We start from the raw sequence: 25,556 nt of genomic DNA, 5'->3' as shown, positions 1-25,556 counted from the left end.
GGGAACACATCTTCTCTTCCAAAAAAATTTTTGGAACAGCAGACACACTTTCGGCATCCCTGTAAACCTTGTTTTATGAGGAAGAAGGGATGTTCCGAAAAAGGGGGAGGATCCGACATTTGGCTCAGTGTATGCGGGCCAAATGTCGGAAAAGCCTCTTCTGAAAAAAGAAGTGGAAAAAGCCACACCAATTGCAGTTTTCAATTTGTGTCACTTTTTCCAGAAGAACGGTGTAGTGTAGATGTAGCCTCAGAAATGACTACTGCCTAATGGATAAGTACAGTTTGCCTTCTAATGCCATCATTTAGGAGAGCCTGGATTATTATCTGGAAATTGAGGAAAACCCACAGATTCCAAAAAGGCCAATGGGCAGGCATAGGCCTCCACTGCCCTCCTAGCCAACCCCTCAATAGTATTTCTCTGCCAAGATCCATGGAAAGATAGTAATGTTCAGAGGAAGGGTAGCAAGAACAGCTCAATGTAAGACCTAATCTCTGATTTTGAAGAAGACAACTCACCTACTACTGACCATGAAGGTGATGTTCCAGACACTAGTGAGAAAGAGAAGCCTACAAAGAAGCAGGCACTGCAGGCTTTTCCTTTGGCAGTGCTATTGCAATTTGACAAGGGTACATGAGACTGGTGTGGTACCAAGTGATCCTATGGGGTGCCAGGTGCCTATTGACGGTGGTAGCACTGACAGTGATACTGGCACTGATACGGTCAGGAAGTCCCTGACAGCCACAGATGCCCCTAGTATGGTCAGTACTGAGATAGTATCAGAGTGATGGGGCACTATGGATGTGGAAAGACTTTGTTCTGGTTCCCTCTACTCAAAGGAACCTGCCTATGTAACCCACATGCCTACTGGACGTGGTGTACTGTCCCATCTAGCAGCATAGACCACTTACAGAGAGAATAATGAGTCTGTGCTACAGCCTTAGCTGATAGCCAATTGGCTTTTAGCTCATGTGGTAGAGGTTCATGCACTAAGCTCCCAGGTTTGTCAGGTTCGGTTTTGCTTGTCAGCATTACACCTAGACACTAGAGTCAACAGTGCATCTTCCGTGATACTGAAGCAGACTTTCGGTGCACTCATCTCCCAATCTTCCAAAGTTGAGTGCTATCCATCTCCCCCTTTTAGCAATCTGCTTCTTAAGCACTGAGTGAACAGTTCTGGGACTTAGGCACAGTCAGTCCTTACTAAAATCAAGTCACTCGGGACTGAGTCTGACCAACCTGGCTCAGATGGAAGTCTCCAGGCCACCTTCAGGAGAAGAAGCTTTAGCCTAGCTTCACAAACTATCTTCCTGAAGAGGATTAAAGTCTCAACAAATTTGGCTTTGCTCCCAGTATGAGCTTCTTTGAGGCACTTTAAGCAGGTCGAGTGTGGGCTGCTCATGGGCATAGCCTCATTGCAAGGGACTCAAGGCTTGAAGTTCGGGATTGAGGCATCCTTTGGTACCAGAAATCTGCTGAAACACTCAGATAGGGTAAAAACCAAATGAATCAACTAAACACTAAGAACTTTCATAACACTAAATTGTTTACAATACAACATGAGAAACTCAAGTCCACAGAGTACTTGCAAGATTATGTAGAGTAGTTGCAGTGACCATCATGGGCAATAAGAAGGAACAAAGACAACCTCCGTTCGAATGGGCACTTTATAAAGGCTCCAGTGGGAGGGCAATAGCAAGTGTGCTCAAACCACTTCAATGGCTACTCTGGAGGGAAAAGTTTCCCAGAACCATGCATGAGGCATGTTCGCAACAAGAGTGGAATGAACATGTATAATCACTTGAATATAAATAGGCTTTGAGGGATTCGCTTTTTAATCAATAAATGTTGATTTCACTGTATTTACATGCACACTGATGACAAATATTTCATCAGATAAATAGGTTACAGGTATATATTAGTATATATCCTAATGTATTAGGAGGAGCATTGATAGCAGATCTAGAGAAGTGATTATAACCCTTTATTCGGCTCTGGTGAGGCCACATCTGGAGTATTATGTTCAGTTCTGGGCCCCCCACTATAGGAAGGGCATGGACACACTGGAGAGGTCCAGCGGAGGGTGACCAAAATGATTAGGGGGCTGGAGCACATGATCTATGAGGAGAGGCTGAGGGATTCGGGTTTGTTTAGTCTGCAGAAGAGAAGAGTGAGGGGGGATTTGATTTGATAGCAGCCTTCAACTTCCTGAAGGGAGGTTCCGAAGAGGAAGAGAAAGGCTGTTCTCAGTAGTGACGGATGGCAATACAAGGAGCAAAAGGAGCAATGGGCTCAAGTTACATTCAGGGAGGTCTAGGTTGGATATTAGGAAAAACTATTTCACTAGGAGGGTGGTGAAGTACTGGAATGGGTTACCTAGGGAGGTGGTGGAATCTCCATCCCTAGAGGTTTCTAAGTCTTGGCTTGATAAAGCCCTGGCTGAGTTGATTTAGTTTGGATTGGTCCTACTTTGGGCAGGGGGCTGGCCTTGATGACCTTCTGAGGTCTCTTCTAGCTCTGTAATTCTATGATTATACACACTTTTTATATTTTGGCATTTGAGGTTGACAATTTGTTTTTAACATTTATAAGGCTTTATGAATCTCGACAGATAGTCATAAATTATTTGCCTCCCACATAATTTTTGCAACTTTGAAAATATTAAAATGGATTAAAATAGATAAAAGTGATAATCAAAATCAATATTAAGTGTGAAAAATTGTACAAACAAAAATTGAATTCTGTCAATCATATGCAGAAGAATGTGATCAATGCAATTAATTGCAAATGAGTTTGTGACTGTCGTATCAGTAAACACTGTGCTGGAAAAGACATCTTCATGTCCAACCATTTTTCATACTTGTACTGAATAAATCATTATTACAAGCTACTACCATATAAATCTGGTTCATATTAGCATAACAATGATGCCTAATATAACAGCATGTGGATCAATAACCTAAAATGATTTTCAACAACAAGATGGTATCCAATTACAACACTCATAGAAACACAAAATTTAATTTCTGTAGACAATCATCAAGGAAACCTTAGTCACAGTAGGATTAAAGTTATTTTTCTGTAGTACTGTTGATGGATGAAAACTCTTAAAACTGTTCAGTAAAATTGAATGATCAATTGTATCAAAGTAACACCAACGATCAAAATATCCAAAGCTGAAAGCATATCAGAGTTTGCTTTGATAAGAGACACATTGAGGGCAAATATATATAGGGATATCAGTTCTGATGCATACAGAAACTGGCTTCAAATTTTTTATGCAGTAAAAAGGTAAAGTCAAGTGTGGGGGTTTTGCCTTTTTCATGCTAGGACTTTTAAAATCTTTGATAAGAATTTGATAAAAATAAGAATTTCACAGATTTAAATTACAGATAAGGAAAAATAATAGGTGTAAATGGAAGATTTTCAGAGTGCAATCAAATTCAGACCTATTGATAGGCACAGTTTAAAGCAAAACCTTTTGGTAAGGAAGTAAGGTCAGTGAGCAGCACTTTGAAAATAAACATAAAGAGTGCTATTTCTTCATAAGCCACTTTTACATTTAATGTATTTGAATTAATTTAATTAATAAACCCATTCTTGGATCTCCTATTTGATTTGAAATAGGAAACTGGTGTGTCAGAAAAATGACTGTGTATGATAAAGATGCAAGTGTTTCATTGAGACTATGTATTCTTTGGAGTAGAGCAGAGGTGGGGAGCCTTTTTCGGGTGAGGGACCGAATGCCCACAGAAAAGTCAGTTGGACGCCACACACAAGTGAGAAACAAAAAACAAAACAAAACCCCTTCACTGATTTGGTCCTCAATTGCGAAAGAGAAAGACACTCCCCACACTAGAGCCTAGGGGGTCCCAAGAAGATTGTGCGTGCTCCACTCCACAGCAGAATGGTGGGGGGAGAGGGGACTGGAGCACCAGTGCAGGTTCCCCAGTACTGGGGGGGGGGAGCCCCAAGCCTAAGAGGCCAGATCCAAGAAAGCCAAAAGCCACATCTGATCCCCAGGCCTTAGATTCCTCACCCCTGGAGTAGAGTCTGTATCCTCAGTGCTTGGATAACATTTAACTCGAAGGCGAAAATTTGTTCCTCTTGGTTTCTGAGGACAGGACAAGGAGTAATGGGCTTAAAGTGCAGCAGGGGAGGTTTAGATTGGACATTAGGAAAAAATTCCTAACTGTCAGGGTGGTCAAATATTGGAATAAATTGCCAAGGGAGGTGGTGGAATCTCCCTCTCTGGAGATATTTAAGAACAGGTTAGATAGACATCTGTCAGGGATGGTGTAGACGGAGCTTGATCCTGCCTTGAGGGCGGGGGGCTGGACTCGATGACCTCTCGAGGTCCCTTCCAGTCCTATTATTCTATGATTCTATGATTCTAACTCTTCTTGAATGCTGCCAAAATCCAAACAACAGTACAATTTCCAGAGCAGCTTTACTTTCACCAGCACTATGGAAAACATTTATCAGAACTGTATTGGTATATCACATGTGCAATGTGCTTTCTCAACGTACATGATCTTATTGTTGCATATAATGTGAGTCAGGGATCACAGAGCCTATTCTTAGCACTCATTTTTCTAGTTTGACTCAGAGCAAGTTACAGCATTTCTGACTCTGTTACACCATTTGTAATATGGAGACAATATGACCTGATTGCTTTTCTGGGTTATGAATTAAGATACACAGGTGGAAAGCACTTTGAAATACTTGGATATGAGACACTTTATAAATGAAAAGATTTTATTTTTATGTAATCTTTAAGTACATATTGAATAATACAAGTATTTCTTACCTTAAAATCTATTTCAATAAAATAAATTGAGCATAATTTAAGATTTAGAAATTTGTAATCTATCTCTCTCTAATTTCAATAATAATCCTTATGTGGAACATATTTTACTTATGAAATGCATGCAGTGAGTGTCAATTACAAATCATATACAAGAATAACTTGCCCTTTATGTTAATCACCCTATATGTGAGACCTCCATTGATCTGAAAGCTGCTCATTTTATTGTAAAATCACTAAGAAAATCAGCTGTTTCTAAGATCTGCAGTGCAACAGAATTGAAATTTAGAAAACAGCATTTTGAGGCTAAATATATTTTAAATGAAACCATCCAAAACACAAAATTTAGGAAAACAGCTAAGGGGGAAGATGCTATTAAGCATGAGAACCTATGGGAAAGATACAAATATTACCTCTGACATACTTATCTATATCATATGAACAAGTATCAGAGACAAGCAGAATAAAAACAGGAATGTTGGGTTCAACAGCTCAGCCACTATACATCCACAGCTAACAGCACATTTCCTGAAGAGGATACATATATTTCATAAGGTTTTATGAATAGCGTGGCCCATATTAAAATCCTGCCACTGTCTTCTTTTCTTTCCAAAAATTTTCTCTAACTACATAAAACAAGTATGAATATCCTCTGTAAATAGTGTCTGCTTAGCATTGCAAATGCCTCTTTATGAGATATTTCACCAGTCAAAAACATCTGCACAAATTTTATACTATTCTGTGCACATAGCATGAATCCTGGAATTAAATACGTAAAGACAAATTTTGAGTTAAAAAACCATGAGTTTCTTAGAAAACAACCAGTATGCATATACCTAAGAATTCAAAACCCCAGCTTGTGCATGTGAGTTAAGTGCTTTGTACACTCACTTTTTAAATTGTGTGCCTGATAGTTTCTGGTTGTTCCAGGGTTAAGAGGCTCAAATCTTTGTAATTTTGGTCTCCTAATATTTATAAAGATAAGTTTTAGTGATATATTGTTCTTATAAAGGCCCTTCAGAACTAATGGGTTACTATTTTTGCTTAAAATAATTCCCAGCATTTCTATTTTTAGCAGGTTGCTTAAGTTAAATGTATTCATATATTCCATTATATTCATCATGTATGTTTCTCACTCCTTGCTTACTCCTTTCGTTTTATATCTATTGTGCCACGTTCATAACTTATGAAAATTACACCCGTCTCCAACCTTTCCTCCCATCTTCACTAGTTACATCAAGTAGTTTTACATGCCAGTGTAGGCATTAGTTCTGAACTATATGGACATATATGGACACTGTAGAACAGCAACTCTGCTTGAGCTTTACTCGTGACTCAAACAGAGTTCCATACAATTTCTTTTGGACAAGTCTTCTCAGGAAGGATTGCTGGCAATTCTTAGTAATAACAATAAATTTAGGTCAGGCCAGAGGTCTATCTAGCCCAGTAACCTATCTTGCAACAGTGGCCAATGCTAGGTACCCCAGAAGAAATGAACAGAACATGTCATCATCATCTGTCATCATCACCTGACAAACAAAGGCTAGGGCCACCATTCCTGCCCATTCTGTCTAATAGCCATTGATGGATCTAACCTCCATGAATTTATCTAGCAATTTTTTGACTCCTGTTAAAGTCCTGGTCTTTGCAGCATCCCCTGGCAAGGTGTTCCACAAGTTGACTATGCATTATGTAAAGAAATACTTTTGTTTGTTTTAAACCTGCTAACTTTTTTATTTCATTTGATGACCCCTAGTTCTTGTGTGATGGGAACAAGTAAATATTTTATTTACTTTCTTAATACTGGTCATGATTTTATGGACCTCTATCCTATACCCCCTTAGTCTTCTGTTTTCTAAGATGAAAAGTCCGAGTCTTATTAATATCTCCTCATATGGCAGCCATATCATACCCTATTCTGAATGTTTCTCTAATACCAAGATATATTTTTTGACATAGAGGCAATGTATGCAGTATTCAAGATGTGGGCATACTATGTATTTATACAGAGGCAAAAGATATTCTCTGTCTTATTCTCTATCCTTTTTTAAATAATTCCTAACATTGTTTGTTTGTGTTTTCACTGCTGTTGCACATTGAGTGGATGTTTTTAGAGAAGTATCCACAGAGACTCTAAGATCTTTCTTTTGAGTGGTAACAGCTAATTTAGTCCTCATCATTTAATACATATAGTTGAGATTATGTTTTCCAACATGCATTATTTTTCATTTATCGCCATTAAAATTCATCTGCCATTTTGTTGCCCGGTCATCTAGATTTGTGAGATCCTACTGAAGCTCTTCAAAGTCTGCTTTGGACTTAATTATCCTGAGACGTTCACTAGTTTTTGAAAATGAAACATTTATCCAAAGCAAACCTACTTATCAAAAAGTCATTGCAAATTCAACATCAGTCTTGAATGTACATATTAAAGTAATTAGAATTTTTACTGAAAAAACATGCTGTTAAAATGAGCAACAACATGCATATTACAGGATAAGATTTAGAAGATGTTACAAAATAGAGATTTTAGTATACACATTTCTAATACATATAGAAGACACCTTTTAAAATATTGTATTGCCATAGCTAGTCAACAATAGCAACAAGGAGGCACCTGTTAATAAATATTAACCTTTCTAGTCCTCTTTCTTCTATGTTACATTCATTTGCATATTAATGAGAAAGTGGAATTATAGAGAGGTCAAGTTATTTGCCCAAGGTTATAAGGGGGAAAAAAATCAGTTGACAAGAAGGGAATTAAGTCATGACATAGTCCCATGTCTTAAACACAAAATTTCACTCTTGCATAATTACCTGCACTGTTCAATCTGGCCCTAAAGGCTTATAATTTCTAAAGTGAGGTTGGCAGCCTTACATTAGATACATTGATGAATCATTTGATGCCAGCACCTGGCAACTCAGAAAACAATAAAGAACTTGTCTTTGACTAGCAGCCATCTCTTACCATAAAAGCTGCTCTTCAAAGCGATAGAAATAAAATTAGGAGTTCCTTGAAAACATGGATATCTTTAATTTAAATTCATTATTGACAATATACTGAATGTAGATAAAACATGTTACTTTGTTGAAATAAGTAGTTATTTCAAAACAACACATTATACAAATGTGGAGGGCTTAAGGAAATGTACAAAAGACACCTGAGAATCATAACCAAGTGATCTCCCTCACTATTAAAAGAATTAAAATAAGAATGTATTGTTTTCCTCTCTGACATTTATGCAGTACACATTACTGCACTCACTTCAATCCAATCACATTTGAAAGTTTCTTTGCATTTATGAGAGGGGGGGTTTGGCTTTAAAGGGAAATTCTAATTCTCAAATTATATAAAAAGCTAGGCTATTGCCTTTATCATGCTGGGTGTCAGACATTGTGAGGGGGGCTATAGAGGCTATAGCTACTTGGGAAACTTGCTGGCCCAGTAGGAGAGAGGATAAAGTTACTAATAATGACTGCATCATAAATAATAAATAAAGAGGGTACTACAACAAAAATCAGCATTTGCCTACAGTTAATATGATTGTGTCTGGTATAAAGTGGGGAAATATATACTCTCCTTTCAGTCTACCATGTGGTAGCTGAGGGGGAAAAAAGATGCCTTTTTAATGGTAATCCCAATGGAAAGGAAACAATAGGCAAAGAAAACATTGGCTATAGCTCGTGATGAACAGCAGATGGAAGTGAGGTCACATATGAGCTCAAATGATTTATAGCAGTGGTGGGGACCAGAGAAACTGGCACACATCAAACCTGAACACTTAAAGAGGATTCAGGAGAGAAGTAAAGTTAGGAGAGTAGTGGACTCCAAATTCACGCTGCAAAGGATTATTTGCTGTCTGAGGAAAGCCTGGGTTGGGGGAAGAAATAAAACTCCAAAATATATTAAATGTTTTCAGTATTGTGTTGGCCATGTCAAAGGGAGCAGTGTGAAGAAAATGCCTCAAGATGTCTGCTTCCTGAGTGTAGCATTGAGTCCTTCAAAATCATATAAAAGTTGGAGTTTGAAATTAAAATTCATAACTTATATTTTTTACAATTGATAATGTGGATTTCGATTCTTGTCACCTAGGTTTACCAATCCAACTTTCTTTATTAAATATCTACACAATAGCTGGAGGCTCTGAGGATCATGTTTCTAAGGATGGTGATAATTCTAGAGACATGAACAGTGTTTTTTTTTTCTCTTGAATTACCTAGGAACATATCCATTTTCAAATTGGGGCAGAGGAATTATTCTGCTCACTGTTTATCACTTCCACATTAACCACTAGCAGTTGGTCATGAGACTGACTCAAAGTTTCATTCACCTTCTGGTCCTCCATGGAGTTTATCTTTCTAGTTAGACTGTCAGGGTGTGTCTAAACTACATGGCTCTGTCGATGGAGCCATGTAGATTAGGCTGATCGGTAAAGCGATCAGCTGTTTGTTGGCTCAGCGCACTAGTCTGGATGCTCCCGCGCCGACCTGAAAGCCCTTTATCGACCTCCCCGTTATGCCTCGTAGGATGAGGTTTACCGGGGAGGTCGATAAAGGGCTTTCATGTCGGCATGGGAGCGTCCAGACTAGCGCGCTGAGTCGACAAACAGCTGATCAGCTGTTGTCAGCTCAGCGCGGCAGCCATTTAAATTTAAATGAAGCTGCAATTATTTAAAATCTTGGCTTCATTTCCCTTTGCCAAACAAACAAATCTACATGGCTCCATCGACGGAGCCATGTAGTTTAGACATACCTCAGACTCCTCCTGTATGTGGGAAGATATTGCTTCATTGTTAGATGGCCCTTTAAAGTAGCTTCTACTTGGCCAGACCTCACCTATTGCCACTCCCAAAGCCCAGTTTGTCACCTATATCTGGCAGTGTCACACCAATCTCGTCTCTCATGTTATCCACCGTAACAATACAAATCTCTAGGGCACGGCTACTCAGCATGTGGTCCGTGGCCCATTTGTTTGTGGTCTGTAGTCACATATGAGCTCAAATGATTTACGGCAGTGGTGGGGACTAGAGAAACTGGCACATATCAAACCTGAACACTTAAAGAAGATTCAGGAGAGAAGTAAATGCGGTTTGGATTTATGCGGGGCTCAACATGCGGTCTGCAGATGGGAGCCAAAACAAAAAAAAGTAGTCAATATAATGTTCTTCTGTTGATATGTGTTTTAGTAGTTAAATTCCTGGACTGTCATTCCTCATTAAAAGTGCTGTCATTTGGGCAGAAATCGGGTAAATATTGCATTTTATTAATATCAGCAGAACTGACTTCAATGACGCCTGTGTGTTGTGTAGTCTTGCCTTAATTTTTGTATTCATACCTGTCAGTGTAAAATATGCTATTTGCATATATATATATATATATATATATATATATATATATATATATATATATATATATATATATATATATATATATATATATATATATGCAACCACAATTAAGTTGCAGCCCTCAGCATGTTCTGAGAGTATTATTTTGGTCCCTGGGGCTTCCAAAGTTGAGTAGCCCTGATCTAGGGTTAGGGTATTTGACCAGCTCAGTCAATCAGTACTCCCCTATCACCAGAGACAGAAAGGATGCCCATAGGTGTAAAATGGTCATCTCATCTCTAGTGTCTCCTCATAGTTGGGTGTAACATGGCAGCTTTCTCTTTGCTGTGGCCAGGTGACAGTGGCATCTGTGGTGTCCTGTCTTTTCCTGCAACTTAGCTTTCTGGCCAGGTCATTTTTTCTATTTCCCCTTTTGCAATAGTCCATTAAAAAAAAAAAAAAGAGAATTAACACAAAATAAGTAAGACAGAAGGGAATGACTCCTTCTCTGAGCATAGCAGGATCTGGCCCTCCCTTCTTTGTGAAGCTCCTACCTATACATCCTTTTCCTCAGGAGTGGAGGTTGAAGGCCTGTTTCCTTCTCGGTTTTGTTCAAAATGAGCTGCTTTGCTCCGCTTTTAAACTCCTTCTCCAACCTGCATATGCCTTCCAGATATGTCAGAGCATAGCTTGCTGTACCTAGAGCAGTTCCTTAAACCCTTGTTGTCTAGTGTGGGGTTTGTATACCCCATTGAACCATATAAATATCTAATCCAGTTTTTAGTTCTGCTATCTAAAATCTTAGCCTCTGTGGTATAGTGGGAGAATCAGATTAACAGACTGAGGGTGCAAATTCAAATTTTAGTGTCATCTCAGAATTCAGCTTCACACCAAAATACCCCCAAGACCTTAACTCATACATTGTATGCCATTTGTTTTGGGCTTTACATATATGGTCACAGTCATAAGCATATTCATACAGAAATTACACTAAAACAGTACATCTCCAAACTGCAAAAGTGAGCTATCTATATAAATGGTTTATGAGCTTCAAAACCAATGTTTAATTTATTTGATAATGTTATTTTAAAATGATAGGTTACCATGTTTTCTGTTACACTTATTTTAGTTTCAGTTGGCATATTTCCCACTGCTCACAACTTCAAATTATTCCTAGGGGTAATCAACCACAGACCCTGACCTCACTCCATTCCTTCCTCCAAACCACCTCTTCCCACCTCCACTTCATCTCTTTCCTACTTTTTCTCATTCAGTTCTACCTTCTCCTCCTCTGAGTGTGCCCCATCCCTCTTCCTCCTACCTCCCTGTATGATGTGAAACAGCTGATTGCTGTGGGTGGGACGCACTAAGGGTATGTCTACACTAGCCCCCTAGTTCGAACTAGGGAGGCTAATGTAGGCATTCGAACTCCTCCTGGAATGAGGTGTAACAGGTAATTCAAACTAAGGACTTAGTTCAAATTACTGTTTAACTGCCGTGTGTAACCGTGGGCAGTTAGTCTGGACTAGAGGCATTTAAAAATGGTGACCAGATGGGAACATGCAAATAAAGCCTGGGATATTTAAATCCCAGGCTTCATTTGCAAGTTCGAATGCCTACATTAGCCTCCCTAGTTTGAACTAGGGGGCTAATGTAGACATACCCTAAGAGGAAGAAGGAGGAGTTAACTGGTGGAGCTGTCAGCAGGCAGGAGGTACTGGCTGAAATGGATGGGAGCTTGGCTGCAGGTGGGTGCTACTCACCTGCTAATTTTTCCCATAGGGTCTTCACCCATGGCGCCTCCCTGGAGCCAGTACCTATGCCACTACAGTTTGGACTTCTTCTCCAGCACCTTGGGACCTGATCAGTCCCAGAAGTGGGAATTTGCCAGACAACGGGAGATCCCCTGATGCCACTCCCTTTGCTTGCTATCCCTTCCCACTTCTGGCTCCTTCGGCCCCAGCCCTGCTACCAGCTGGCTGGGCAGCTCAGGTACCACTGCCATTACATCAGGTTGCCTGATCGGGCTGCCGCAGCCCCAACCTTGCTGTCAAGCGTTACGTGACCCTAGCTTCACTAATTCTACCAGGCTGCTGTGGCTGGCTTCCCATCCCAGGCTACTGCAGCCATAGTCCTGGCCCCGCTGCTGGGCAGCAGGCAGCCCCAATCATGCTGCTTTTGCCACCGCTACTGCCACCACCATCAAGGCTGCTGCTGCTTGTGACTGGGGGACTCACCCCCGCACTAACGGAGGCAGGGTCCACAGCCCCGGACCCCGCGCGGAAGATCGGGGGTGCCGGGAAGCCGGCGCAGCGCGGCAGGGCAGCCAGCAGAAGCTGGGAAAACTAAAATGGCGGACGCACATGCGCCCAATAGGCAGGAGGCTAGCGGGGGGGCAGTAGGACCCAGGGAGACAGCGGCGGCTCCAGGAAGGGTGGGGGCGGGAGAAACGCTGAGCGGGGAGTTTAAAAGCAGGAGGAAAGAGACAGGAGGGGGAGAGGCAAGCGGAGAGCAGGGGAGATTCTGCTCTCAGCCTCCTCCGCAGGACGGATCACAGGACCAGCAGGGGACCCAGCCCGGAGAAGACCCGGAGAGGAGCTGGCCGACGGGGGCAGCCGAGGCGGCCTGGAGAGGGCGGACAGGGAGCCCTGCGCTAAGAACCGTGCCGAACCAGCCAGCGACCCGGAGCAGCGGTGCGGTGGACACGACGCTCGGAGGAGTCGCCAGGGGAGGCGGCGAGGACGTGAGGGAGAGACTGTCAGGCGTGGACCGTGGGTACGGCGCATTAGAAGCCGGGGGCAGGGGTGGATCAGGGTAGTGGCCCTTGAGCTGGAGGGGACCCCAAGGCCCTAGCAGGCCACCCGGTTACACTGCTCCGCTGCCTCCCAGCCTGACGTGGCCAAGCCAGGCTTCCCCTCATGGGCTGCTGTGGTCCTGGCCCCATGGCCAGGTGGCAGACAGTCCCAAATGCACTCTGCCCAGGCTGCTGTGGCCCTGCTGCTATCAAACTTGCAGGGTTGCACCGGGCTTCCAGCTGCTGGCCTTTCTGCCTCAGGTCTCTCTGATCCAGGAATATCTGTGGTCATGCCAGGCCATAGATTTGCTGGATGAAAGAAATCCAGATTTGAGAGGTGCAACCTATATTTAGCTTTGTGTTCACTGCTGTGTGACTTTTTTCTTGTTCAGATTGTGTTCTGCATTCTATATTATATATATATATATATATATATATATATATATCTTTGTTCTAGTTGTATTTTGTTCTTCATTTACATTCCCTTGTTCTTTTGTTTGTATTCATTCTGTTCTTTTATAACTTTGGCTCATTTTCCATCTTCCTTGCTTGCTTGTTTTTAATTTCCATTTTTCTCTTTATGTTAGTCTTTGATCTTTATTTTCTATTTTTAATCTCTCCACTGATCTTTGACTGGTGCTTTCTGCCTCTTCCTTGTCCCTCACAAAAATACAGAAAGTAGTCAGACTGTTTTGTTCTTTGGTCTCTGGATTCCCACAGGTTATTCCTTCCTTTCTTCACTCTTTCCCTCCAAATAGTGGACAAAGCTACTTCATTGTATGAATTAGTTCAAAGGAAAAAAAAAATCAATGACAGAACGCTCAGCAGTTTAAAGGTACTTCCAAAGTGACGAGTCTCTAATTTACTCCTAATCAACTCACACTGTTTCTGCTCTGCTTACCAATTTAGATAGAGGATCAATGGGGGGAGGGGGAGAGGGGGCGGAGGAGGGAGAGAGAGAGAGAGAGAGAGAACACCTGTATCTTCTCCATAACAAATATGTTATTTGAGAGAACCTAAGAGCTAGAGTAACCCCTAATGGTAATGGAACCTTTCCAAGATTCAGCAAGATCCATCACCTCTATAATGGACTATATCAAGCTCTCAAAGAAGGTACAATACATTTCGATTAGCCAAACAGAAGAGTGAGGGAGAAAACTTGTATAGATTAATTTGTCAGAGGTCCCCAGTAACCAAGTTATAAATGATTGCAGGTGCTCCGCTTAATATCTTCTTTAGGATCTGCTATCATTCTTGGAAGGCAAATGAAAATAATTACGGGGACTTTATTGATGGTGGATTTAATCAACTGTCAGCCCTAGAATAACTTCCCAGATTTTTCCTTGCATTTAACTCTGGGAATTAAAATCTTCAGTATTAATATCAACAGACTTGTCTTCCTTCTCCCTCACCCCCTTTTCCCCACACATTGTGTTTCTGGATTGATAACCTGATAACAGAGTTTATCAAACACAAGTTTCTCTGCTCAGCCAGTCCCAGTTTCCTCCAATTCCTCATCTGCTATTAGTGCAGCCCCTCTTTCCTCCCACCACCTAATGACTCTCAATACCTCCTTGGCTTCCAGTCTCACTTCAGTCTTCTTACCCAGTGATCCCAGCCTTCCTACCTCTAATCTGCTTGGATTCCTAATTTCCTTTCCTTCCTCCCCATGACAAGGAGCCTAAATCTACTCCCTCACCTTACCTCAGCTCCCATTTTTGTCCCTTCTGCATCCCAATTAGCAGGACTTGACAAATCGCGTCGAAATCTACTCACCAGCCCCACACTACAAATGAAGAAGGCCTGCATTGCACATGTGCGCACCACCGGTGAACGGGACGACCGGCTGAAATCTACTCGCCACGGGCTAGTATATTCACTGATTTGTCAAGCCCTGCCAATTAGGCACTTTCTTCCTCTATGGCTGCCTACCATCAGTGGTCTGGGTGTGATTTGGGAGTCAATGAGAACACAGTAGAGAGTCTCCCTGATTTCATTTCAGGTGCCCAGACCTTGACCTGCCCCAAGTGGTAATTGCCCCAAGCTGAAGCATGCCCAGTGCAGATGGTCTGTTTGGGGTGTTTAGCTGCTAAATTTAAAAATTCTGAACTAAACAAGTACTGTACCAACTGCTGTTTTATGGGCTTCTAACTTGGCCAACTTTGGATTCATTTCCCCAGGGATGACATAAGGCACATTCTTAACACAAAACCCTCTTGCCTGCCAAATTTCAAGTCCCTGTTTCAAAGAAAAGCAAGAGCTTTTCAAAGCAAGGGTAAGAAGAAGTTGTTATAATGGGGGAAATAATTCATTTTACTTTGGACTTGCTTTTGGAAATGACTGAACTCTTGTTGGTCTTAAGTTTTCTCCCCTCCAAAAATTCAGTGGGAGGAAGATATGCAGCATGGACAGTTTCAGATCAAATATGGCCAAGTAATATGCAACTGAATAAAGAGCATTATAATAGGAACTTCTGGGCAACCTTAATATTGAATGTCCCTGCCAGGCCTACTATAATTAAAGTTCATTTACAAAATGCAAAACTCAAAGCTAGTTTGAAATTTTCTTCTTTGCAGTCACTGATTTCACACTCTTTAAATATACAGTAATGTTGAGTGTTAGGCAATAATCACACTGACGATGGTGGGTGTAGTAACTGCCCTTTATTTAGGATAAATGTAAAAAGCAACAAAGCTCCTTTATGCTAAAATAATAAGCGCCACTATCCACAACACAGGCCATGTGCAAAGCTGGAGTAGGAGATGAGCCAGACAGAGAGGAGAGGTTTCCTTCATGTCTGAATGCAAATACATGGTGTTGGAAATTGTTGTATGGTGCTGTGTATGTGAGAGAAGCTTCGGAGTAGATTGCTGGTGAAAAAGAGGCTTGTGACGGTAAAAAAAACAAACAAAAAAACGGCCTCCTGTTTTGATTGTTACTATATTGAGAGAAACAGTCCTCTAGATATAGTCTTTGTACATAAAGAGAATTGCAGCAGAGAAATAACCAACAGTTTCATCTAGTCTTCTCCTGAGGGAAACAACTCACAAGACACTAGGTTTTGTTTAACTGCTTAGAGCAAAGCAGAGAAATAATACTTTCATTCTGCAACTACTATCCTTGTAGAGGACTCAAAAATATATTATCTTGATATTAAATGAAATGTTATTAACTTAAACTATGCATGTATATTGAATATATACTCAATTTTATCTCTCCATAATTTGACATAAAAAGAGTCAAATATTTTGGAGCCCACATAATACAAAAATCCTGTAAAAATCTATCCTCCGTACTGTTCTTTCACTCAGGGTTCTACAAGGGAACATTGATTAGAATGCAGCACCTCCCAAACTTTCCTATGGATATTGCTCAACATCTACAGTATTTAGATTCAAGCCACTTACGGCTAGAAAATGATGTGAAGACAATTGTTTAGGTATGCTAATAACTGCAAATTTTGAACAAATATAGGCCTGGAAAAGAAGTGTAAAATTCAAAGCAGGATACGGTTTAGGATTTTGGGTTGCTCGTTTACAAGTAATGACATACCCACATAGCCCATATGAACAATGTTTGGGGACAAAAATTAATTATTTTAGGATAGGGACTGCAGCAGACAAGATATATAGATTAATGACAGAAGAATGATTTGGCTCTTATGGCTTGCCTACATGGGGAAGTTTTGCCAGTTATATGCATCCAGTATCCACAATCTTTTAATGTTTTCTTCGACTTGTTTCTATAATAACCAACGCCCACGTTTGTGCTCTTCTTTCTTTAAATCTTTATCAATCTTTGCAGAACTCATTTACCCTCCCTTTAAGCTTCAGAGGTAGACACCTGCTTTTTTCTCCTGTGAAGCACTATGCTCATTTATTGCAATATAGAAATAACTAATAAGTAGTCATTAAGGTATCTAGTAAGAGAGATACTTTATGACCCTATGAGGCCTGTACGCAGGAATTTCTGTGAGGGCGCTTTTTTGGAAATGTGGTCTGCAAGGGTGTGGACGTATCCTCATGTTCCCCCAAGCAAGCAGGGAAATCAGCCCCAGCCTTCCCCTGGCTGGCCAGAGCATGGGGGAGGGAGGCTCAGGCAGTACAATGATCCAGCCTTCGCCTGGCCAGCCAGAGTATGCTTACGTAGGGGACTATCGAGGGTGTTTTCACCCTTCACACACACACACACACACACACACACACACACACCTCAGCGTATGGGCCTGCCTATTCTTCAGATGAGCAAACCTGCACCTTACTCAGTCAATGCACCTGATTTCCTCAGCCTCAGAAAGAACTTCAAAATGAATTTGGAGCTAAATATTTCTATTGAGTATGAAGCATAAAAGCATAATATACAAGTATAAAAGCAGCTGTGGGAATAACAAGAGAGGCCAAACAGTCAATCATGCATGATGCACTATCCAGTCCCAAACTGGATACTACTCAAGTGACAGTGAGCATTCATCCTAACAAAGATTTGAGATGGAGAATTTGTTCTGACCTAATTTTCTTATGTGACAGCATTTCAAGTCCATTGTAAAAGATGTGTGTTATTACAGTGATTATAATAAGTAAAATCAGCATTTATATAAGATATTTGACAGTACAAGCTATTTACCATATCTAGAGATCCAAATCAGTGCAACTATTTGTAATAGTAAGACAAATGGGGTGTGCTCTTAATGAGAATGTATATGAATTCATGTAGCAAGGTAAATATTATAATAGAATACATTTTTATTTAAAGGCATGCATTTCTCTCAAACTCTTTCCCTTTTCAGTTTTGGAAGCACTGGGTCATGCTGCCAGAACATGTTTTGGTAAACACCTCCCTAGAAGCTCCAAAACTTATTGGCTTAATTTTTCACTCTGCCCTGCTGTCACCAGGTGTAAAAGAAAATTAATTAATATCAGGTTTAACATTGAGAAAAACCCTGATGTGTTTAAAAAAAAACCCACACAACAAATTTGGTAGTATGAGTACAAAAGATGTATCTTTTTTCCCCTAGACAAATGTGGAGGCGTACCTCATAGAATCTGTACAATTTCTGGTCTGAGTAAGATATTTACAGTAAAGAGACATACTTCAAAGATCTCAGTTTTGATCTTGTTCAATGCATTTAACATAGCAATAGAAAAACTGCATTTTAATAGGGTAGCATTCATCATTTACCTTGTCCTAAAGTTTGCAGGATGCGGATGTCCATCATATAATGATAAATAATCATACTCTTCTTCTAGAGCAAAAGACTGAAAGACAATCTGTATTCTGTTTCGTTCTTCTGCTATTATTACCCATGTACAGTTTGCACCATTTGGATATCCATATGGGAAGCCAGGACTTTCAATAGTGCCATTTAGACCTTTTAAAGTTCCACCACAGGTATAAATAAACCCTGAAAAATAAAGAAGAGTAGATTAATAACGTGTTAACATAGACATACAGTAAAATATGAGTTTAATTCACGATGCCTATTAATCAGCAAAATAAAGTATCATGACATGTAATTGTCCTGTGCTACCTTAGAAGCAAGAAAGCTTATAACATCATTCTATATATCTTTCTACAGTACATGGTCATAAAGTCAAATGTAATACAAGCAATATGGAAGGCACGAGATAACGTTTTGTGACAACTGCACAGAAACAAAAAAATTTTTTCCAACATCTTCTAAGGAAGTTGCTTCTCCATGACAAAGTTTTGAAGCCGACAAATAGCAAAACGTTAATGTTCAGGAGGGGAAAATAGTGCAGATTCCCTCAATGCTAACATAATTATAAGAGAGCTGTATCATTATTAAGATGATATAATCCGGTGTCTATATAAGTTTTAGTGGAATATTGAATGAAGGGGAAGCTAGTGGCATGTGGGTGGGGCAGTGACAGGATGGGGCAAAAGGAGCAGTTGCTCCTGGGCATGGCACTTAACAGGGGCTGGAGGCTCCTGACTGCTGCACTGCTACTGTTTCAATGATGGTGGCCAGAACACCAGGCCCTTTAAATCCCTGCTGGAACAGCAGGAAACGATTAGGGCTGGGAGAGAGAGGAGCGTTGCACCTGGAGGACAGCATGGTGCACACTGGGGGCGCTCAGGGCGGACTCCTCCTTGTCCCACCTCTTTTGCCAGAGTCCCTGCCCCTTTAACCTTGCCCAGGGACACAGAGGCTGTCAGCAGCCCTGATTCTGGGCTGCGCTCGGACATCAAAATGGTGACTAATTGGTAGTATTTTACAACATTTCTTCTACAATGAGATATGTGTCACCTCAAAATTAGGTTAGTGTAATTAACTTTTTGGAGCTAACAAACTGCTTCAACCTGGTTGTTAAGTATAGTTTCCCATTGGGGCCACATTATATCAGAGCATAAGGGACTGCACTGGCTACTAATATGTTTCTGAATTGAACTCAGCTCATTACTATTAACCAAGAAAAGTTCATAGCCTGGTTATCTGAGAGATTGCCACTGTACTGCCACAACTAAGGCACTTGAGTTGGACTCCTTTATTTTAAGAGGAAAGGGACTCCTAGCAGTGTATCCTACATGAAGAGTCCTTACTTTTGGAATTCATTCCTGCTTTCCTTAAGTCCAGATCAATTGCAAATTATATTTATTAAATTGGTAATAATTTCTGGTATCTTTGCTTTTTATCCTTGCTGGAAAATATTTAATCTCTCAAAGAGGAGAGTTTATATATACTTTATATATTTATATTATATTATATGATTCACTGTATTGTGTATTTTCAATGTAATGTCGCTCAGCAAATTGATTTATAAAAGCCAAAATATGGCCAAATCCTAAATATTGAGCTACACTGCTCACATGCATATGATTGAACTCATTAAATATTTTTTCTCAACACATGCATATAATCAAGAATGCATGTCCATCCCCTTCTTTGAAGTATTATGAGAAATCTTCTAGAAAAATCATGCAAACATCCCTTAAAACACATTTTCCTGAGAACAGCAGTAAGAAGAACAGATCTAATATTTTTCCATCTTCTATATTTTTGTTTTTCTCCCTCACTGCTAGATAACAGCTGGCACTCATGGAACTCTGTTTCTTACTATTTTACTTTGCATTGCAGCATACTATAGGTGTACAAAGCCAGAAGAAAAGAAAAGCTACTCAGGGGATGGCATTTTGGAATTGTCTTGTTTGGTCTTAAGAGTCACACCGTATGAGCATTACCAGCTGCTGCAAAGTAGCTCAGAGGATTCATTTTCATGTCAAATTAGCCTACCTACTTTCAGCTGTCAGTAGCCTCTATTGGCAGATGAGTCGTTTTTATTTAACCCTTCCTGCATTTATTTAACCCTTCCTGCCTCATCAACTCTTGATCTATTTTTAAATCTTATCTAAAAATTATTATTTATTAAACTTGGAATGAATAAATTTAACCTCTAAAAACTTTTGGGATATAGTGTGTATGGAAAGGACTCCACAGACTAAAGCTGAATTATACACATTGTGTCATAAGACATTAATTCAATTCTGGAGCATCAAAAACAAACCTGAAGTTTGATTTTTACTAGTTATGCTTTTTTGACCTTTAATATGAGAACATGTCAGTGGAATCTATACACCAACTGCTTTAATCTCTGCATTCAGATGACAATGCAGTCTATAATACTTCTTTAGGTGAACTCTTCAACTCTGATGGTCTCACTTGGAACGATTCAATAGACAATACAAGGGTTTTTAATAACTTGTTCTCATCAAATGTTGAAAACAACTAAATTATTTACGTAAGACTATTAATGATAACACTTATTTTTGTACTGTGGTCTTTTTTATCTGTAGTTCTCAGGGCTGCACACAGAATTCAAAATGCACACAGAATTCAAAATGCAAGTATTAGTTGCAAATTATTTTATTTTCATTTCAAGAGAATGGTGTCAAAAGATTAAGATAAAAGCAAAAAGGGAAGTGTTCACTAAAATTAAATGTGAAAAGGAATATAATTGGAACAACATTCCTTTATTTCTATTAAGTTCAGTTTATTTATTCAGATTCTAACTTTTCAATCTGCAGAAGATGGTTTCCATTGGATCGTGTTTAATTATATTGTTAAAAAAAAATAGCTGATGAACTTCATGGAATACTGCTCTTGCTCTCACCACCTTTGAATAGAGCCCTCTTCTATCCCTCATTACATATCTATCATTAACATACATCCTTCCACAGAAAACCATTTAATTTCTTCCACAGCATTCAGTCTGCCAAACTGATTTTTTCAGTGCTACCAGCTTTGTCTTCCGGTCTTGACTGTCCTCCATTCTTTTGGCTCCATAGTCATAATCTTGACTTCTACCTTCACCCCTATACTTGCATCTTTCACTCCTTCTCTAAAGCAGCATGTGTGCACTCTATACCTGTGCTCTTCCTGTTCTTGAAAATTTAATGATTACTCTACCTTTGCCTACTTCAAGATGTTTCTTTTAATCATTTCTGCACTGTTTCTGAACCACAAAAAATGTTTTCTTTCTATTATACAAAGACTTACAAAACCTCCAAGAAATTATTTTTGCTTAAATATTCTACAGAGGTATTCATTATATGAATATGTGGTCAATTCAGTCACACTGATTATAATGCAATCCCCTCCGAAAGAAAAACAGTTAACCAATTGCTAAATAAGTTTGTTGTCCTAATCACAAAACCTCTGTTTCCTTTTACTACTGCATCTGCACCCAGAATACAACCACATTTATTTTAAGACGGACTTGAGCCTATTCAGTGACACATGAGCTCTTCACATGCCCTTGCTTTCTTCTCATATAGGCCCTCCTTTATCCCAGTGTGATGGGCTGCCAGCTCCACACTGGACTCTAAACCATTAATAGAGTTCTTTGGGTGTGTGACGGGGCGGCCCCGCCCCGCACTCAAGCCCAGGGAAACCACCTGGGGCCGGGGGCGGAGAGGGCCCCACCCATACAGCCCTACTGGGCATGCTCCAAAGGGAGCCAAGGTATAAAAGGCTGCTGGCCTGCTCAGAAAGGGCAGACTACGACCCGAGCAGGAGCTAGCGGCCACTGGGCAGAGAGGGAGTCGCCGGGGGAGCTGAGCGTGCTGCTGCCGGGCCTCTGCAGGGCTCGGCCCCAACGCCGGAGCCGCCGACCGACCACCCGCGGCACGAGTGCTGGACTGGACTCCGCCAACTCTGCAGCTGCCAGGGGGAGGACCACTACAGCCCGTCGACCGACGCCGACAGGTGGGACCGCGGCAGGCTGCGAGCAGGGGGTAGGAAGCGACCCAGGGCAGGGAGCTGTAGAAGCCCCTGAGGGCTCGGGGCGTTGCGGGGAGGAGCCCCCGCCGAGCCAGTGGTGGGAACCACCCGAAACTACTAGGGCCCTGGGTCGGGGTCCGGTGGAGAGGGAGGGCCCGGACCCCCCTACCCCTGCTGCCTGAGACCCTGGCACGTGGGAGCAGGGTAACAAACTGCAAACTGTGGACTAGGCCCCTGGGCCTGCAAACTGTGAACTAGGCCTCCGGGCCTGCAAACTGAGAACTAGGCCGGGAGGCCGTATTTCCCCTAGCACAGGGGCATTGTACTTTGGGACTAGGCCGGTGGGCCGTATTTCCCCTACGAGAGGGGCAGTGTACTTTGAGGGCTAGGCCCAGATGGGCCGAGGTAGGCCCCGGATGGGGGTGGCAACCCCAAGACAGGGGCGAGCCCCCCGACACATGGTGGAGAAGGTGGGTGCGCGACCCCGCCCCTGGACAGAGGGGCTGGCAAAGGGGATTGGTCGATGCGGGCCGCGAGAACCCCGGGGACAGAAACCGGGGTTGCTGACCTGGCGACAGCGGTATGAAGGGGACCTGACCGAACTGCGGAGGCAGTTGGCAGGCCTACAAGAGCGACAGGACCGATGGGAGCAGGAGGTCGCGAGCCAGTTGGGGGCCCAGGGAAGGGCGGTGCCCCCCGGGGTCTGCCCCTTTGGGCAAGCGCCGATTGCCGAGCCTGGTAGGGGGCCAACGGACCCTGCTAAAATGGTGGTGAGACTTAGAGTAGAAGGGAACCCCACGGTGGCACTGGTGGACTCAGGGTGCAGCCAGACCCTAGTTAGGGCCGACCTAATAGCTGAGCCAGAGCCAGCCGGGGGCCCCATCCGGTTGCTGTGCGTACACGGGGACGTACGGGCGTACCCGACAGCATGGGTGCGGCTAGATGATGGCCAGGAGGTGGGGGTCTACAGCGTGGGGTTGGTCCCGACGCTCGCCTACCCCGTGATATTAGGCCGCGATTGGAGAGGCCTAAGCCGGGTGTTGCGGGAGTGGGGCCAGCAGTCAGTGCCAGGGCGGGGCACCTCCCCACACGACCTGGAGGAAGCCGCCCAAGGCAAGAGTCTAAGGGGGGAGGAGAGGCCGAACCCAGGAACAGCGGCGGGCTTGCCACCGAACCAGGGAGACCACCCCGCCTGGGAGGAGGAAGTCGAAACCCTAGAAGTAGGGGGCGACTTTATGAGAGAGCAAAGGGAAGACCAGACCCTGAGTCGAGCTTGGGAGCAGGTACAGGACCCAGGGGAGGGGACCAGCCAAGATCCCCGTAAGCCCCAAGGCCCTCGGTTCTGTGTGAAGGCAGATCGGCTATATAGGGTGGTCCGGGAACCCCAGACGGGGGAAGACATCTGGCAGCTCCTGGTCCCCCACAGGTTTAGGAATGCCGTACTCCGGCTGGCGCACCGGCTGCCTTGGGCTGGCCACCTCGGGCGAGAAAAGACCCTGCAACGGATAGGGATGAGGTTTTTTTGGCCGGGCATACACCACGCCGTGAGAGCCTTCTGTGAATCCTGCCCCGAGTGCCAACTCACCAGTAGAAAGGGGGTGCCGAAAGCCCCCCTGGTGGCCCTGCCCGTGATAGGGGTCCCCTTTGAAAGGATCGGGTTGGACCTGGTGGGACCCCTAGATAAGGCCAGCTCAGGCTGTCAATACATCATGGTGGTGGTGGACTATGCCACCCGTTACCCAGAAGCGGTGCCCCTACGTAATACCACCGCCCGCACTCTTGCCGAAGAACTTTTTAAGCTGTTTGCTCGAGTAGGGATACCGAAGGAGATCCTGACCGACCAGGGGACCAATGTGTCGTCCCGGCTGATGGCAGAACTATCGCGGCTACTGAACATCCACCCTCTGAGGACGACGGTTTACCATCCCCAGACAGACGGCCTGGTGGAGCGTTTTAACCAAACGCTAAAGACGATGCTGCGTAAGTTCGTGGCTGAGGACCCTCGACACTGGGACAAGCTCCTACCAGCCTTGTTATTTGCCATTCGGGAGGTCCCCCAGGCGTCGACGGGTTTCTCCCCATTCGAGCTCCTGTATGGGCGACAGCCGAGGGGAATACTCGACCTTTTACGAGAAGGCTGGGAAGAACAAGAATCGCGGGTACAAGGGACAGTACCCTACATCTTACAGCTGCGGGAACGCCTGCGGAAGGTAGGGGAATTTGCCAGAGCTAACCTCCTACAGGCGCAGGAGGCCCAAGCCCGATATTACAACCGAGGGGCCAAACTCCGCTCTTTTGAACCGGGGGACCACGTCCTCGTCCTACTGCCATCCCGAGAGTCCAAGCTACTGGCCCGATGGCAAGGCCCGTTCGAGGTGGTCCGGCGAATAGGGACGGTGGACTACGAAGTGAGGCTGCCGGGGAGGAGGAGAGAGGTACGACTATACCATATCAACCTCTTGAAGGAGTGGAAGACCGCCGAAGGACTACTGGTCACCCCATATCCCCCGGAGCCAGAGCTCGGGCCAGCCGTAGAGGACCTCCAGGGGGAGGCTCAGGTAACGATGGGGCCCGAGTTGAGTCCAGTACAGTGGGGAGAACTACAGCGAGTGGCCCAGAGGTTCGCGCCATTTTTCTCCACTCAACCTGGCCGCGTCCATACCACGCATCACCACATCGCTACCCGGCCAGGCCATAAGGTGCGAGACCAACACAGGCCCCTCCCTAGGAAGATGTGGGAAACAGTCCAGCGGGAACTCCAGACCATGCTAGAGATGGGAGTGGTGGAGGAATCTCATAGTGAGTGGAAGAGTCCCATAGTTCTAGTCCCGAAGCCAGACGGCACGACGCGATTTTGCATCGATTTTCGGAAAGTGAATGCCATCTCGCGGTTCGATGCCTACTCGATGCCCCGAACCGAGGAGCTCTTGGAACGGCTCGGCCAAGCGGAATACTTCTCCATCCTGGACATGACGAAAGGGTATTGGCAGATCCCACTGACACCAGCCTCTAAGGAGAAGACGGCCTTCCCTACACCATGGGGCCTGTTTCAATTCGTGACCATGCCATTCGGACTGCATGGGGCAGCGGCCACGTTCCAACGATTAATGGACCGATTGTTACAGCCCCATCACGCCTACGCAGCCGCATATATAGATGACGTGGTGATCTATAGCCCAACGTGGACGGCCCATCTGCAGCACTTAGAAGCCGTATTGAAGTCCCTGAAGGAGGCCGGCCTCACAGCCAACCCGCGAAAATGCCAGCTGGGACGCCGGGAAGTAACCTACTTGGGGTACACGGTCGAGCAAGGGACAGTACGACCGCTGGTGGACAAAGTGAAAGCCGTGCAGGAGTGCAAGACACCCGCAACCAAGAAGCAGGTACGCC

At 43.3% G+C, this 25,556-nt stretch overlaps 1 protein-coding gene across 2 annotated transcripts in view; it reads right to left on the bottom strand.

Annotated features, from left to right (window-relative positions):
• CSMD3 (CUB and Sushi multiple domains 3) overlaps positions 1–25,556 on the bottom strand; it is a 1,183,531-nt gene that overhangs the window by 1,019,373 nt on the left and 138,602 nt on the right. For both annotated transcript variants that reach the window (XM_075920204.1, XM_075920205.1), the window contains exon 2: positions 18,107–18,329. In XM_075920204.1, the coding sequence (XP_075776319.1) occupies positions 18,107–18,329 (223 nt within the window). The remainder of the gene's footprint in view (positions 1–18,106; positions 18,330–25,556) is intronic.

The sequence above is a fragment of the Pelodiscus sinensis genome, chromosome 2 (genome assembly GCF_049634645.1).
Source record: "Pelodiscus sinensis isolate JC-2024 chromosome 2, ASM4963464v1, whole genome shotgun sequence".
NCBI lineage: Eukaryota > Metazoa > Chordata > Testudines > Trionychidae > Pelodiscus > Pelodiscus sinensis.
This window is presented reverse-complemented; position numbering and strand designations above follow the sequence as displayed.